The 18,249-nt window shown below is 46.0% G+C and overlaps 1 protein-coding gene across 1 annotated transcript; it reads left to right on the forward strand.

Annotated features, from left to right (window-relative positions):
* The first annotated feature begins 2,832 nt into the window (after nucleotides 1-2,832).
* LOC127032565 (olfactory receptor 14A16-like) lies at nucleotides 2,833-3,753 on the forward strand. Its single transcript, XM_050919862.1, has one exon. It carries the CDS (start codon nucleotides 2,833-2,835, stop codon nucleotides 3,751-3,753), a length of 921 nt encoding a protein of 306 aa, XP_050775819.1.
* Nucleotides 3,754-18,249: the final 14,496 nt, after the last annotated feature.

Here is an 18,249-nt window from a genome sequence, read left to right on the forward strand (position 1 = left end):
CCCATTATATTAGGTAAGACACAGCCTCCACCCCAGGGACAGGCAAAGGGTGGGAGGGAAAAGACAGCCCCAGGGAAGGACTTTCCCAAGGTAACACAGCAGGTCAGCAGCAGGGTGACAAATTGATGACAGACATCTGGAGTACAGTCCTTTGTGCCCGCAGTGTTTGCCTCACAATCTTTCCTCTAGACCCTGCTGCCTCATTGGAATTGTGATTATTTTAGTTTCTCGAAACTCTTCGGGGAAGTAGAGGGCAAGAGAAATTAATTGTTGCCTCTGGGCTGTTGAGGTCTCCAGGCAGTGAGTCTCACAAGCCCTTAGAAAACAGACATGGATAAATCACCTTCCTGCAGCACCAGCCTTTTTGACACACAGCTCATCTGCAGACAGCACAGATCTCAGTGTATTTCCAGCAGCTCAGCCTCAGTGCAGTCGGGGAACGGCCTCTCATAGTACAGTGATAAGAGCATTAGACAGAGAGATTGGTGGCTAGAGTAGTGTGTATGGGGCTACAGAAAGAGGGGGATACCAATTGCAGTGTGTAGCTGGAGGAGAAAAGACATCTCAGTCTGGGAGGTCTCTACATTGACTGGCACCATAAGTTTGCTCTTGCAATTAAATATATTTGGGAGTTACACAGTGGCACTCTAAGGAAGAAATTGTAAGTGACAACAGATTGTTTTTTCATAGTTTCACTCTTAGTTCAATTTGGGCATGGGAAACTGAGGCAGTCCAAAGAATTTACCTTCAGAAAGAGAGGGCAGAATATATGTGCCTCAGTTTCCTTCTATTGGGAGTGGGGAAACTGAAGAAATTGACAGACAGTTTTTTAGAATGGATTAAGGGGTTTACATTAAAATAGTCCAAAAATTGTGATAAACACTATCAGCTCATTGATACTTTTCTCTCTGTATATATTAGTTTGTTGTAATTACTGTCTGTCTGTCTCTTTGTACTTTTCTCTCTCAATTAGTTTGTTTTTACTTCTCTATCTATCTGTTAGTTGCTGTTAGTTCTCTGTGTCTCTCTCTGTATCTGGTCTTTTCTTGATTGTGTCTCTCTGTTAGTTTGTTGATCTATCTATCAATCAATCAATCAATCTATCTGTCAATCAATTTGTGTCTAGTTCTCAGTTTATTGTTACTTCTGTCTATTAAAAGGCTGCAAGGGCAGTTGAGTAAAGTGGCAAAGAGTAGTGGTGACTAGAAGCAAGGACTCTTGGGTTCTATCCCCAGCTCTGGAAAGGGATTGGGGGCTAGTGGGTAAGAGAAGCAGGGATGAGAGCCAGGCCTCCTGAGCTTTATGTGTGGCTCTGGGTGGAAATTCAGTCGAGTGTGTAGAAGAGAGGAACCAGATATGGGTGTTCTACTTCTGTGTCTCATAAGGACTGTGGGACAGGAGCCCCTCATAACTTGAAGCTGAGTGGTTAGGGCACTCTGCTGGCTTGTGAGAAACTCAGGTTCAATCCTTCCCTCTGACTGATGAGAAGAAAGGGTTTGAATTCTCCCTTTACAGGAGGGTACCTGAGCCACTTGGCATGAGGTAGGCAACCTATGGCATGCATGCCGAAGGTGGCACATAAACTGATTTTCAGTGGCATTCAGAGTGCCTGGGTCCTGGCCACCGGTCCAGGGAGCTCTGCATTTTAATTTAATTTTAAATGAAGCTTCTTAAAAAATTTGAAAATCTTATTTATTTTACATACAACAACAGTTTAGTTATATATTATAGACTTATAGAGACCTTCTAAAAATGTTAAAATGAATTACTGGCATGCGAAACCTTAAATTAGAGTGAATAAATGAAGACTCAGCACAGCACTTCTGAAAGGCTGCCGACCCCTGCGCTAGGCTATCACCTGTTCTGAAATGAGACTGTCTCAGTCTCTCCTATTGAAGCTGTTCCACTTTTTATGAATAATTAGTCACTGGAGCAGGGACTTAAAATCTTCCAGACAACAGGTGAGGGCCTCAAGCACCACGCTGCAGAATCATTCTCACTTGAATTCGTTAGCCCAGTGACTCTCCATTGTCACTCGCAGCAGTCATTCATGATGGCAATGGAGAATCACTGGGACAGAGGATGAGATACAGTCTGATGCAGTCGTTAGAGGAGGGGACTGGGAGTCATGACACGTCACTTGTGTTCCCAGCTCTGGGAGGGAGTTGAGTCCAGTGGGTAGAGCCAGAACTCTTGGCCTGTATTTTCAGCTCCAGGATGGGTTTTGGATTTACTGGGTTAGTACAGGGGGTGAATTCGGAGTCAGGACTCCTGGGTTCTCTTCCAAGCTCTGGAAGGGAGTTTAGTTGAGTGGTTAGAGAAGCAGAAGGGAATCGGAACATCTGTCTCTCACAGTGAGCGTGGAAAACTGTCTAGAACAGGGGATGGAGCATCAGAGCTCCTAGGCTGTATTCCTAACTCAAGTTTACCGTGTAATTATGACTGGGTTGGGTCACTTCCATGTGAGATGCTGCTCCAGGTTAGAGCAGTATAAAGTGGGAGTAATTCCATGGCATGCAGTGAAATTACCCACATTCACAGCAGTGCCCCAGCAGCAGAATCTGGCCAGGCAGTCCCCCAATTCACCTCGGTACACAGAGAGTAGTAACATTTGTAAACTGTTATCCAGAGTTCGCCCACCTCTGGGTGACAGAGGTATACAAATACCTTGAAAGCAATTGTTCCTAATTCTTCTCTCCATCGCCCTGGTGTAAATTAGGAGTAACTCCACTGGAGTCCATTGAGCTGATTCTACTTGCTCTCACCCCAGTGTAAATCAGGAGTTACTTCACTGGAGTCACTGGGGCTGTTTTCCCCATCCTGAGAACGAAAATGTCCAACCAAACCACTGTGACTGTGTTCCTTCTCCTGGGATTCTCTGAAATTCGGAAGCTGCAGATTTTGCACTTCGTGGTGTTTCTAATGATTTACCTGACAGCCCTCATGGGGAATCTTCTCATCTTCATGGTTATAGTCTTCGACCACAACCTTCACACCCCCATGTACTTCTTCCTGATGAATCTGTCCATCGTAGATCTTGGCTCCATCTCTGTCACCATCCCCAAATCCATGGCCAATTCCCTCATGAACATCAAGTCCATTTCCTATGCTGGATGCGTTACTCAAGTCTTTTTCCTCCTCTTCTTGCTGGTAGCAGATTATTCCCTTCTTACCGTCATGGCGTATGATCGATATGTGGCCATCTGCCAACCACTGCACTATGAGACAATGATGAACAGCAGAGCTTGTGTCCAAATGGCAGCTGGTGCCTGGATCAGTGGGATTCTATACTCTGTGCTACACACTGGGAACACATTTTCATTGAGCTTCTGTGGAGGCAACATGGTGGATCAGTTCTTCTGTGAGATCCTCCAGCTACTCAAACTCATCTGCTCTGACTCATATATGAGTGAAGTTGGGGTTATTGTCTTTAGTATATGTTTAGTCTTAGGCTGCTTTATTTTTATCACTATGTCGTATGTTCAGATCTTCAAATCAGTGTTGAGAATCCCCTCTGAGCAGGGCCGGCATAAAGCCTTCTCCACCTGCCTTCCTCACCTCACTGTGGTCTCCTTGCTTGTTTGCACTGGCATCTTTGCCTACCTAAAACCCACCTCCAACTCCCCATCTGCTCTGAATCTTGTGATGGCTGTTCTTTATTCTGTATTGCCACCAATCATGAATCCAATTATCTACAGCATGAGGAACAAGGAGATGAAAGCTGCTCTGAGGAGACTGACTGGGTGTAAGTAATTCACTAAGAATTAATTTTCTGTTTTTCTCTAATAAAAGTTTGCTTTTGTAGTATTTGTTCATTAATGTCCGTGATTTCCATGACCAAACAGCTTGCACACAACTGGGTCTCATTCTGATCTCAGTTGCACCAATGCAAATCCAGATTAATTCCCCTGATATCACTGCTGCTGGGGTGACTTTCACCAGTAGAAAAGCTGGTCCAGTTATGGAGTTAAATGGGTGTATATTGTGTGCAGAAAAGGAATCAGAGTTTCATTCTGTGCGAAAACAATACCCGGTACACTGCTTGGCCCCTAGCACGTGTTCCATGGCCACTGAAAACAATGATTGGAGTTGTCTTGCTTGTGTGCATAAATCAAGAGTGGCTTCATTGGAACCTGAGAAGCCAGATTGTATCAGCCTGGCTTACATGTACATTTGGTCGTGTGAGTGATGGGGAGACTGGCTAGAATTTACCAGGAGGTTTCTATTAACCAGTGGGGCGAGATTCTGGAGCAGCCTCCAAATAGAAGTTGTGAGGGGCAAGTGACCAAATTCATTTTAAGAGAGAGCTGGACACATGTCTGAGTGAGATTGTATGACGGGGCTGGAGGGCAGGGCTCAGCAACCCTAGGTTCCACTTGCAGTGTATGTCTTATCAGGAAGAGATTCTTCCCCCCCATCCAGTGTATTCTGGGACTTTTTTTTTAATCTCTGAAACATTGGGTGTGATGTGCCAGGGCTCTGAGGTGGCACTGAGCCATTATCTCTCTCCCTTGGGTTGTTGGCTGGCTGGTTCTTGCCAACCTGATCAGCGTCTAACTGATCATCATGTGTTGGTCAGGAAGAAATTTTCCCCCTGGTCAGATTGGCAGGGACCTTGCGGGGGGTTCGCTTTCCTCTCCAGCATGTGGTGCGGATAACCTACCATGATTTTCTGGGTGTATCTCAATCATTTCCCTCCCATTGACAGATGCTGCTATGTTTTTAGCTGAGTTAAACAATCTGCCAATGGCTTGGAAAAATGTTGCCCAAGTCTGCCCTCAACTAGGTTGGCCACTGATGTATTCCTAGAATATCGGACATTCTGATACTTCTGGGAAAGCTGTGTCCTCATCCACCAGTGTGACCTTGCATGATTCCCTAGTCCGTGATACTGGACAAAACCACATCTGATTTTCTCTCAGTACCAGATAGGGGACAAGCCCCCAAAGAGGGGACTTGTGAGGGCCTGATGTAGATGAAGATGGAGGTGCTGTACCCAATGGTAACCATAGTGAAATGAGACACACAGGTGGAGAAAGCTTCTCCCTGCACTTCGTAGATGGGATACGGATGATGGTGCAGATAATATACAAGTAGGAGATGACCATCAGCAGCAGGGAGCCTAGCAACAGAGACAGCGAGATGATGAAGTCGATGAATTGCACCAGCTGGATGATGGCACAGGTGAGGTATAAAAAGTGGGCATGGTAGCAGAAGAAATGGTTGATGATGTTGGGGCCACAACAGGGCAATTCAAGTTTGATCATGGTAAGGACCAAGATGGAGAAGAATCCCCACATCCATGATCCCATCATCAACCATACGCAGACCTTTCTATTCATGATGGTGCTATAGTTCAGTGGGTAACATATGGCCACATATTGATCGCAGGACATCATGGCCAACAAGATATTCTCTGAAATGCCCAGCAGGAAATAGAAGTAAGACTGAGCCAGGCAGCCATAAAAGGAGATGGTATTCCTCTGATAGGAAGTTCTCCAGCCTAGGTTTGTTATCCAGAACATTCTCCTTTCAGCAGCCATGGGGCTGCGAGTCAGAAACAGCTTTCAACCAGCTCCTCCTTTCGCCATGCAAATTCACAGTGCAATCTGTTTGGCGTGACTCCAACCACTTCAAAGGCTGATGCCTAACTGAGAACTAAACATTGTGGTTGATAACGCTGCCACTTTATTTCCCCCAAGGGTGAGTAGGTGGACTGAACTCTGCTGAGCTTTGGAGTTCCCGGTGTGAGGATCTGAGCCCCAGTTTGATCTCTAGCCGTGCACAATAAATAGCACCCAAATGTACCAACAGTAAGAAAAGTTAGAAATAATTCAATACAGTCAACTGATTTCCCTCTCACTCATCCTGGTAAAAGCAGCAAAGAATCCTGTGGCACCTTATAGACTAACAGACGTTTTGGAGCATGAGCTTTCGTGGATGAATACCCACTTCCTCAGATGCATGTAATGGAAATATCCAGGGGCAGGTATATATATGTGTGCTAGCAAGCAAGCTAGAGATAACGAGGTCAGTTCAATCAGGGAGGATGAGGCCCTGTTCTAGCAGTTGAGGTGTGAAAACCAAGAGAGGAGAAACTGGTTCTGTAATTGGCAAGCCATTCACAGTCTTTGTTCAATCCTGAGCTGATGGTGTCAAATTTGCAGATGAACTGAAGCTCAGCAGTTTCTCTTTGAAGTCTGGTCCTGAAGTTTTTTTGCTGCAGGATGGCCACCTTAAGGTCTGCTATAGTGTGGCCAGGGAGGTTGAAGTGCTCTCCTACAGGTTTTTGTATATTGCCATTCCTAATGTCTGATTTGTGTCCATTTATCCTTTTCCGTAGAGACTGTCCAGTTTGGCCGATGTACATAGCAGAGGGGCATTGCTGGCATATGATGGCGTATATTACATTGGTGGATGTGCAGGTGAATGAACCAGTGATGGTGTGGCTGATCTGGTTAGGTCCTGTGATGGTGTCGCTGGTGTAGATATGTGGGCAGAGTTGGCATCGAGGTTTGTTGCATGGATTGGTTCCTGAGCTAGAGTTATTATGGTGTGGTGTGCAGTTGCTGGTGAGAATATGTTTCAGGTTGGCAGGTTGTCTGTGGGCAAGGATTGGCCTGCCACCCAAGGCCTGTGAAAGTGTGGGATCATTGTCCAGGATGGGTTGTAGATCCTTGATGATGCGTTGGAGGGGTTTTAGCTGGGGGCTGTATGTGATGGCCAGTGGAGTCCTGTTGGTTTCTCTCTTGGGTTTGTCTTGCAGTAGGAGGCTTCTGGGTACACGTCGGGCTCTGTTGATCTGTTTCCTTATTTCCTCGTGCGGGTATTGTAGTTTTGAGAATGCTTGGTGGAGATTTTGTAGGTGTTGGTCTCTGTCTGAGGGGTCAGAGCAGATGCGGTTGTACCTCAGTGCTTGGCTGTAGACAATGGATCGTGTGATGTGCCCGGGATGGAAGCTGGAGGCATGAAGGTAGGCATAGCGGTCGGTGGGTTTTCGATATAGGGTGGTGTTAATGTGACCATCACTTATTTGCACCGTGGTGTCAAGAAAGTGGACCTCCCGTGTAGATTGGTCCAGGCTGAGGTTGATGGTGGGGTGGAAGCTGTTGAAATCATGGTGGAATTTTTCCAGAGTCTCCTTCCCATGGGTCCAGATGATGAAGATGTCATCAATGTAGCGTAGATAGAGAAGGGGTGTGAGTGGACGAGAGCTGAGGAAGCGTTGTTCCAGGTCGGCCATGAAGATATTGGCATATTGTGGGGCCATGCGGGTGCCCATAGCAGTGCCACTGATCTGGAGATATATATTGTCATCAAATTTGAAATAGTTGTGTGTAAGTATAAAGGCACAGAGCTCAGCAGCCAGTTGTGCTGTGGCATCATCAGGGATAGTGTTCCTGACAGCTTGTATTCCATCTGTGTGTGGGATGTTTGTGTAGAGAGCCTCTACATCCATGGTGGCTAGGATGGTGTTTTCTGGGAGGTCACCAATGCATTGTAGTTTCCTCAGGAAATCAGTGGTGTCGCGGAGATAGCTGGGAGTGCTAGTGGCATAGGGTCTGAGTAGAGAGTCCATATATCCAGACAGTCCTTCAGTGAGAGTGCCAATGCCCGAGATGATGGGGCGTCCAGGATTTCCGGGTTTGTGGATCTTGGTAGTAGATAGAATAACCCTGGTCGGGGCTCTAGGGGTATGTTGATTTCTTCTGGTGTTAGTGTAGGGAGTGTCCTGAGTAGATGCTGTAGTTTCTTAGTGTATTCCTCAGTGGGATCTGAGGGAAGTGGCCTGTAGAATTTGGTATTGGAGAGTTGTCTGGCTGCCTCCTTTTGATAGTCAGACCTGTTCATGATGACAACGGCACCTCCTTTATCAGCCTCTTTGATGATAATGTCAGGGTGGTTTCTGAGGCTGTGGATGGCATTGCGTTCTGCACGACTTAGGTTGTGAGGCAAGCGATGTTGTTGTTCCACGATTTCTGCCTGTGCACGCCGGCGGAAGCATTCAATGTAGAGGTCCAGGCTGTCATTTCGACCCTCAGGAGGAGTCCATGTGGAGTTCTTTTTCTTGTGCTGTTGGTGGGAGGGCACCCGTGTATCAGTGCACTGTTCAGTGTTGTCCTGGAAGTATTCTTTGAGTCGGAGACGGCGAAAGTAGGCTTCCAGATCGCCACAGAACTGTATCATGTTGGTGGGGGTGGCAGGGCAGAAAGAGAGTCCCCGAGATAGGACAGACTTTTCTTCTGGGCTGAGTGTGTAGTTGGATAGATTGACGATATTGCTGGGTGGGTTAGGGGTACCACTGTTGTGGCCCCATGTGGCAGGTAGGAGTTTAGACAGCTTACAGTCCTTTTTCCTTTGAAGAGAGGTGAAGTGAGTAATGTAGATCTCCTGTCTTATTCTAGTGAAGTCCGTTTGTATAGAAGTTTGGTTATTAATGAGAGTCTCCAGGTTGGAGAGCTCTTTTTTGATGTTTTCCTGTTTGCTGTATAGGATGCTGATCAGGTGGTTCCTCAGTTTTTTTGATAGAGTATGACATAATCTCTCACTGTGGTCTGTGTAGTATGTAGATAGCAGTGGATTTTTTACCTTTAGTCCATTTGGTATGATGTCCATCCGTTTGCATTTGGAAAGGAAGATGATATCTGTCTGTATTTGTGCAAGTTTCTTCATGAGGTTGATGGATTTCCATTCCATACGGCTAAATGCAGTGCCTTGCATGGTGTCAAGTATGAGAGGGTAGCCGTGTTAGTCTGGATCTGTAAAAGCAGCAAAGAATCCTGTGGCACCTTATAGACTAACAGACGTTTTGGAGCATGAGCTTTCGTGGATGAATACCCACTTCCTCAGATGCATGTAATGGAAATATCCAGGGGCAGGTATATATATGTGTGCTAGCAAGCAAGCTAGAGATAACGAGGTCAGTTCAATCAGGGAGGATGAGGCCCTGTTCTAGCAGTTGAGGTGTGAAAACCAAGAGAGGAGAAACTGGTTCTGTAATTGGCAAGCCATTCACAGTCTTTGTTCAATCCTGAGCTGATGGTGTCAAATTTGCAGATGAACTGAAGCTCAGCAGTTTCTCTTTGAAGTCTGGTCCTGAAGTTTTTTTGCTGCAGGATGGCCACCTTAAGGTCTGCTATAGTGTGGCCAGGGAGGTTGAAGTGCTCTCCTACAGGTTTTTGTATATTGCCATTCCTAATGTCTGATTTGTGTCCATTTATCCTTTTCCGTAGAGACTGTCCAGTTTGGCCGATGTACATAGCAGAGGGGCATTGCTGGCATATGATGGCGTATATTACATTGGTGGATGTGCAAACCCAAGAGAGAAACCAACAGGACTCCACTGGCCATCACATACAGCCCCCAGCTAAAACCCCTCCAACGCATCATCAAGGATCTACAACCCATCCTGGACAATGATCCCACACTTTCACAGGCCTTGGGTGGCAGGCCAATCCTTGCCCACAGACAACCTGCCAACCTGAAACATATTCTCACCAGCAACTGCACACCACACCATAATAACTCTAGCTCAGGAACCAATCCATGCAACAAACCTCGATGCCAACTCTGCCCACATATCTACACCAGCGACACCATCACAGGACCTAACCAGATCAGCCACACCATCACTGGTTCATTCACCTGCACATCCACCAATGTAATATACGCCATCATATGCCAGCAATGCCCCTCTGCTATGTACATCGGCCAAACTGGACAGTCTCTACGGAAAAGGATAAATGGACACAAATCAGACATTAGGAATGGCAATATACAAAAACCTGTAGGAGAGCACTTCAACCTCCCTGGCCACACTATAGCAGACCTTAAGGTGGCCATCCTGCAGCAAAAAAACTTCAGGACCAGACTTCAAAGAGAAACTGCTGAGCTTCAGTTCATCTGCAAATTTGACACCATCAGCTCAGGATTGAACAAAGACTGTGAATGGCTTGCCAATTACAGAACCAGTTTCTCCTCTCTTGGTTTTCACACCTCAACTGCTAGAACAGGGCCTCATCCTCCCTGATTGAACTGACCTCGTTATCTCTAGCTTGCTTGCTAGCACACATATATATACCTGCCCCTGGATATTTCCATTACATGCATCTGAGGAAGTGGGTATTCATCCACGAAAGCTCATGCTCCAAAACGTCTGTTAGTCTATAAGGTGCCACAGGATTCTTTGCTGCTTTTACAGATCCAGACTAACACGGCTACCCTCTCATACTTGACACCATGCAAGGCACTGCATTTAGCCGTATGGAATGGAAATCCATCAACCTCATGAAGAAACTTGCACAAATACAGACAGATATCATCTTCCTTTCCAAATGCAAACGGATGGACATCATACCAAATGGACTAAAGGTAAAAAATCCACTGCTATCTACATACTACACAGACCACAGTGAGAGATTATGTCATACTCTATCAAAAAAACTGAGGAACCACCTGATCAGCATCCTATACAGCAAACAGGAAAACATCAAAAAAGAGCTCTCCAACCTGGAGACTCTCATTAATAACCAAACTTCTATACAAACGGACTTCACTAGAATAAGACAGGAGATCTACATTACTCACTTCACCTCTCTTCAAAGGAAAAAGGACTGTAAGCTGTCTAAACTCCTACCTGCCACATGGGGCCACAACAGTGGTACCCCTAACCCACCCAGCAATATCGTCAATCTATCCAACTACACACTCAGCCCAGAAGAAAAGTCTGTCCTATCTCGGGGACTCTCTTTCTGCCCTGCCACCCCCACCAACATGATACAGTTCTGTGGCGATCTGGAAGCCTACTTTCGCCGTCTCCGACTCAAAGAATACTTCCAGGACAACACTGAACAGTGCACTGATACACGGGTGCCCTCCCACCAACAGCACAAGAAAAAGAACTCCACATGGACTCCTCCTGAGGGTCGAAATGACAGCCTGGACCTCTACATTGAATGCTTCCGCCGGCGTGCACAGGCAGAAATCGTGGAACAACAACATTGCTTGCCTCACAACCTAAGTCGTGCAGAACGCAATGCCATCCACAGCCTCAGAAACCACCCTGACATTATCATCAAAGAGGCTGATAAAGGAGGTGCCGTTGTCATCATGAACAGGTCTGACTATCAAAAGGAGGCAGCCAGACAACTCTCCAATACCAAATTCTACAGGCCACTTCCCTCAGATCCCACTGAGGAATACACTAAGAAACTACAGCATCTACTCAGGACACTCCCTACACTAACACCAGAAGAAATCAACATACCCCTAGAGCCCCGACCAGGGTTATTCTATCTACTACCCAAGATCCACAAACCCGGAAATCCTGGACGCCCCATCATCTCGGGCATTGGCACTCTCACTGAAGGACTGTCTGGATATATGGACTCTCTACTCAGACCCTATGCCACTAGCACTCCCAGCTATCTCCGCGACACCACTGATTTCCTGAGGAAACTACAATGCATTGGTGACCTCCCAGAAAACACCATCCTAGCCACCATGGATGTAGAGGCTCTCTACACAAACATCCCACACACAGATGGAATACAAGCTGTCAGGAACACTATCCCTGATGATGCCACAGCACAACTGGCTGCTGAGCTCTGTGCCTTTATACTTACACACAACTATTTCAAATTTGATGACAATATATATCTCCAGATCAGTGGCACTGCTATGGGCACCCGCATGGCCCCACAATATGCCAATATCTTCATGGCCGACCTGGAACAACGCTTCCTCAGCTCTCGTCCACTCACACCCCTTCTCTATCTACGCTACATTGATGACATCTTCATCATCTGGACCCATGGGAAGGAGACTCTGGAAAAATTCCACCATGATTTCAACAGCTTCCACCCCACCATCAACCTCAGCCTGGACCAATCTACACGGGAGGTCCACTTTCTTGACACCACGGTGCAAATAAGTGATGGTCACATTAACACCACCCTATATCGAAAACCCACCGACCGCTATGCCTACCTTCATGCCTCCAGCTTCCATCCCGGGCACATCACACGATCCATTGTCTACAGCCAAGCACTGAGGTACAACCGCATCTGCTCTGACCCCTCAGACAGAGACCAACACCTACAAAATCTCCACCAAGCATTCTCAAAACTACAATACCCGCACGAGGAAATAAGGAAACAGATCAACAGAGCCCGACGTGTACCCAGAAGCCTCCTACTGCAAGACAAACCCAAGAGAGAAACCAACAGGACTCCACTGGCCATCACATACAGCCCCCAGCTAAAACCCCTCCAACGCATCATCAAGGATCTACAACCCATCCTGGACAATGATCCCACACTTTCACAGGCCTTGGGTGGCAGGCCAATCCTTGCCCACAGACAACCTGCCAACCTGAAACATATTCTCACCAGCAACTGCACACCACACCATAATAACTCTAGCTCAGGAACCAATCCATGCAACAAACCTCGATGCCAACTCTGCCCACATATCTACACCAGCGACACCATCACAGGACCTAACCAGATCAGCCACACCATCACTGGTTCATTCACCTGCACATCCACCAATGTAATATACGCCATCATATGCCAGCAATGCCCCTCTGCTATGTACATCGGCCAAACTGGACAGTCTCTACGGAAAAGGATAAATGGACACAAATCAGACATTAGGAATGGCAATATACAAAAACCTGTAGGAGAGCACTTCAACCTCCCTGGCCACACTATAGCAGACCTTAAGGTGGCCATCCTGCAGCAAAAAAACTTCAGGACCAGACTTCAAAGAGAAACTGCTGAGCTTCAGTTCATCTGCAAATTTGACACCATCAGCTCAGGATTGAACAAAGACTGTGAATGGCTTGCCAATTACAGAACCAGTTTCTCCTCTCTTGGTTTTCACACCTCAACTGCTAGAACAGGGCCTCATCCTCCCTGATTGAACTGACCTCGTTATCTCTAGCTTGCTTGCTAGCACACATATATATACCTGCCCCTGGATATTTCCATTACATGCATCTGAGGAAGTGGGTATTCATCCACGAAAGCTCATGCTCCAAAACGTCTGTTAGTCTATAAGGTGCCACAGGATTCTTTGCTGCTTTTACAGATCCAGACTAACACGGCTACCCTCTCATACTCATCCTGGTGTAAATCAAGAGTAACTCCACTGGAGTCAATAGGGCTGATTTCCCAGTCATTCATCTCAAGGTAAGTACATGGTGTTACAGTGACGTATGTCTGGTTTCAGGGAGAGGAGATTCAGGCCCTTTGACTCCAGCCTCTGCTGCATCCACCACCACCTGAATGTTCTTACTCTAGTCCCCGGTTGTCTCCTTCCCTCTGCCTCATACAGCTCAGACCCCCAAACAAAACTCTCAGCCCCTAATCCCCTTCCTCCCCTCTCACAACCCTCCACCTCAAATGCTCCTGGGCCCCGTTCTCTGAGATTCCCTCTCCCATGGCCCAGGGCCAATTCTCAACCCAGAGTTCCTGACTCAGCTTCCTCAGAGTTAACTTGTCCTAACCTTTTTCTGCCTATCTGTTACTATCTACTGCTTTAACAATGACTGTCAATCTCAAGAAATGCTTTTGGTTCAAATAAATGTAAGGGGACTGTTATCCCCTTGCTAACATTCAGTGGGGGTATTTTAGTTGCTAGCTCCCAGCACTAAAAGGGGAGAGATCGATGGTAAATCAGGACCCTGAGACTGACAGTCCCCAGGAACAATGGTGAGAGGCCAATGCTCCAGGTCAGCCTGATTGACAGGGCGGGCAGGCTAATCAAAGAGACAGAAGGCCAGGGTGGGTCCTATCCTCCGTGTGAGCTGAAATTGCCTAGGTCAGACAGAGTGGAGCTGAGCTAAGGTGAGAGTAGTGGCCCAAGCTAAGCTGCTGGGAACAGAACTGCAACCCAAAAAGCCAGAGCACAGCCCAGAGAGAGCAGACCTGCCCTGGGAGGAGAGCTGCAGCAACCAGAGCCAGAGGGGCCAGACAAGCAACCCAGGAAGCAGGTGAGAGCTGAGAGAGAGACACAGAAGCAGCCTGGAGAGCAGACCTGCCCTGGGAGCAGAGCTGTAGCAACTGGAGCCAGGGAGGCCAGAGAAGCAGCCCAGAGAGCTGAAGGCAGAGCAGCAGCAGCAGCGGTACTGAGGCAGTGTGGAGCTGGGGCTGGAGCAGTCTGGAGCTGGGTGCGCTGAGCAGCTGGGGAGAGCGAGGGGACCATGGGCAGTGGGCTCAGCACAGGGAGATGCCTCAGCCAAGAGGCTCTGCATGCCAGACTTGAAGGGTGATCATAGCCCTGACAGAGCAGGGGTGACACTGGGGAGAAGGGTCCTGCCACCAAGAGCCTGAGAGAGTGTGGCCACCACCAGAGCAACTGTCTGACCCACAGAGTCCCTGCAGCACAGCCAGGTCCTGAGAAGGAGGCCTGGGACCTGCAAGAAACAGACTGTGAATTGCTCTGATGTCCAGAGACACTGTTTGTGATGGTCCCTGGCACAGAGCGGGATGATGTGTTTTCCTTTAACCTTTTCCATTTTTCCTTATTCTTTTTTTAAAATTGTTAATTAAATAACTTGTATTTGCTTTAAACTGTATGATGTGATCAGTGGGTTAGGGAGGTGCGCAGTGCAAAGAGAGTACCCGGAAGTGGGGGCACCCTATCCACTGTCCTGGGTGACCACAGCAGGGTTGGGGGTTGAGCCCCCCAGGAATCCTGGGCCCAGCCTTGTTGGGGTTATGAAGACTCTGCCAGACAGGAGAATGGAAAGGGAGTCCTCAAGGGCAGGGAGGCCTCTGGGTAAAGGAAGTGGGAGCGAGGACTCAGATCCTTTCGCTAGCCCACTTCACCGGGATAGTGCAGAAGCCAGGAAAATTCCTCATAATAGTGGGACCATTCCCCCGCTTACATAAAGTTTTGACCTGACCCAAGTCTATTGGCCACAATGTGCTATAGAAAACCCAACAGTTGCCCCCGCACCTTATGTGGAGAAGATCTGTGAAGTTGGGTCTTCCACACTACAAAAGAGAGCCCAAATCATTGGATTATGGGATGGTCTAGTGTAGGGCTCTTTCTCAGTCTTTGATGTTGAAGCTGCTCCACTATGTATAAATAATAAACAGAAACATTAACTTAGCTCTTCTACATCCTAGGTGAATGCTCAAAACACTAGGCTTGAGAGTCATCCTCATGATCTTGTCCCTGGTCCAATGATTATTCATTGTCATTCATAGTGGCAATTCTTAGCCTATCTCATCTGCAGGGTCTGATCCAGTAGAAGTGCTCTGAAGTAGCCCAAATCCACACAGGGGACAGCAGGGGACCTTTAGCTCAATTGCTCACCGGGGGTGTGAGATGCCCTGGTTCAGATTCCCTCTCTGGGTCTCTAACGTCCCAGGTGAGTGTTCTAACAAGTGGGCTAAAAGCTATAAAGCATTGCTTCTTCTTCCCCGGTCATGTCTTGCAAAAAATGACAAGAGAGGATTCACATCTGAAAATCCGAAAAAGCTAGGTGCCTACCTCCAGCCCAGATTTAGGAGCTGAACTCCCTGAGAGGGGCAGGCTTAAGACACATCCCTCTCATCAGCATCTGGCTTTGGCTAATTTAAGCATCTCCCTGCCTAGCATGATGGCTTTTGTAGATCCCATTCTTTGGTGCCTGTCTCTTCCCATTCATTGTATAGGGAGCTTGAGTGCTTAATCAGGACATGTGGATCCACTGGCTGTCTTGGTCTCTTAAAATGAGGTCTTGCCACACATTGCAAGGCCTTAGTCTGTTTGTGGATCTGAGCCTTGGCCACTCAGTGAAAACCAGAAACAAGAAGTTAGGAACATAGAATCCCTCATCTCTCATATGTGTCGTTACCCCTGGGTTACAAGTTATGAGTCGAGTTGGTAGAATTGATTTCTTAAAAAAAAGTAATTTTGAGCAATATTATTGATGTTTATTTTTAAGCTCCCCCCCAATTTTTATTGATTTAGGATTTCAGAGTTTTGCAAAATCAGGGGTTTTAAGCTCTCCCCCATCACCACAATGTTTATCTTTTTAAATTTTCACAATTGCAGGAAATTATGGTGGAGGGGATCATACAATGATTATTTAATGACAGTAGATACTGACTTTCAAAAAGTTAAAGCTTTACAAAATGTTATAATACACATTGTCAACATCACATGTAAAAATATGCAAAGTAAATATCCTTAAATCAAACTGTAATAAGTTCTCAGGTAGCATTTTTCTTACTTTGTCTATCTGTCAATTTTGATTATCAATGGCAATATTTTTTCATTAGTTTGTGGGTGTTTGGTGAAATCGACATTTATTAATTTTCACCAATAAAAATTGAATCCCTCCTAGCCTAGTTATGAGGGAAATCCTCCTTTCTCCCTCCGCTGTTTTGTGTGGATTTTGGCATGCTCAGAACCCACCTACCAGATGAAGTCCTACAGGAGAAAGAAGTGCAGCAATGCCTATGTTCACCTGGTTGAGGATCCGGCTGGGAGTCAGACTTGAGAGGCAACGAGGCACCTCAAGTGAGGCAGCAGTGTGCATGCTTAGAAGCAGAAACATAAGCAGTTAGGGGACTTTTGCAGCAAAACTTTAGGCATCGAGTAAATGAAGATAATTACAGGGTTAGGCAACAGCTAAGTGGAGGCTTTGAGGATCTCAGTGCTGCTTAAATTTTGAACGTAGGTGTCTAAAGTAGTAGTGTTGTGTTAATTAAGATGGAATATGTGGGCCCAAAAAGTCAAAGGTGTTACCATAACCCTGTCACTGTCCAACATCAAACAATGTTAAACAAGGTTCAGGGTTTGATACACACAGACCTCAGCCTGCATAATCCCATGGCAAACACACCATTAAAATCCTTTTAACCTTTTATTAAGGATAAAGAAAAGATGAAAGCATAGTTAAAGCATTTGAAAGGTAAGGTATTAAATAAGGTTTTCATGTTAACAATGTCCCTCGCTCCCTGTCCTTTTAGCTGAAGAGAGTTTTAGAAGGGAAAAAAAAACAACCACCCTTATCTGTCAGTCTCCTAGATGGCATCAAAGATGGTAATAACTGTCCTTTGGAGGGAAAGTGAAGAAATTAGTTGAGATGGGCTGCAGCTATTATTGTTAAAGTCCTTCCAATCCCATTTCATTTGAGGCAGCGGTTGGGACTTAACCTGTTTATAACATTTATTAGTAAACTTTCCATAGTTAATTCCCAAGCAGGCAAAAATGATGGGCCCAATTGTCACAGCAGTAGTTAGGCACCTAAATGCTTTTCTGGATCTGAGTCTTAGTGCTAAAGGACCTGCACTGAGCAAATGGAATACAAATAATTAGAAGTGAGCATCTCCTGTTTCCCAGACCAGTGCATAACCCACTGGACTATGCTGCATACCAAAGAAGTGTAAGGAGCACAATAATTATATGGTAGGAGGCACATGAAATGAATTAAATTGCACATTAAAGGTCTCTGCCATCACTAGTGAGTCTATGACATATTAGCAAAGGCTAAAACATTCTGAAAGGTACCAGTAGTTGGGTTCACAGATGGTAACCTAGTTAAAATTTCCTGGAAAGTGTCATGATTTTTTATCTTTCCATGTACATCTCAAAAAGTAGCTCTGGGGTTCTCCAGTGAGTGGATCTCCTAGGGTACCTGTGATCATTAAAACTAATCAGCCTCACCCAGTTGAGGCAGACGTACTTCACAGAGAATGGCAAGTAGATTGTGAGACTAGAAGAACTAGAGTCAACATATGAAAGTACAATTCGCTTAGATGTGACAATACCCGCTGGACAAGTCAAAAGACCCTGATGTTGCAGGTGCTGTTTGAGGGCTTCTCATGGCTTGACAGGAAGGGAAAAATCAGAATGATTATTACTTTTCACTCTTTGAAGACGTTCAGAATAAACTACTTTAGTATTTAATCCAAAAGAGCAGGGACTAGAATTTAAAAAATTACCCTACAAGAATTTGTTTTACAGTAGTTGGTGATGACTGAGGCACAGGGCTCAATCTGTGTGTAGCCAGCTTGACCTTATGGTATCTTCCTAACATCACAGACCTAGACTAACGTGAGTAGCTGTTCTGCCCCCCTTTCTGTTTATTTATTTCCTTTTCTTGTTTTTCTTTTCTCTCTTCTCTTTCCTTTTTAAAATATCTTTTATCTTCATTTTGATAACTTTTTTTCTTATATTTTCATTTTCCCTTTCTCCTTTCTCTCCTTTCTTTTCTTTCACTCATCTTTTTTTCTTCTTTTTTGCTTT

The sequence above is a fragment of the Gopherus flavomarginatus genome, chromosome 12 (assembly GCF_025201925.1).
Source record: "Gopherus flavomarginatus isolate rGopFla2 chromosome 12, rGopFla2.mat.asm, whole genome shotgun sequence".
Classification (NCBI taxonomy): domain Eukaryota; kingdom Metazoa; phylum Chordata; order Testudines; family Testudinidae; genus Gopherus; species Gopherus flavomarginatus.

What these genes read in the sequence shown, in the direction of transcription:
- LOC127032565 (XM_050919862.1), top strand. Translation starts at nt 2,833, where the DNA reads ATGTCCAACCAAACCACTGTGACTGTGTTCCTTCTCCTGGGATTCTCT.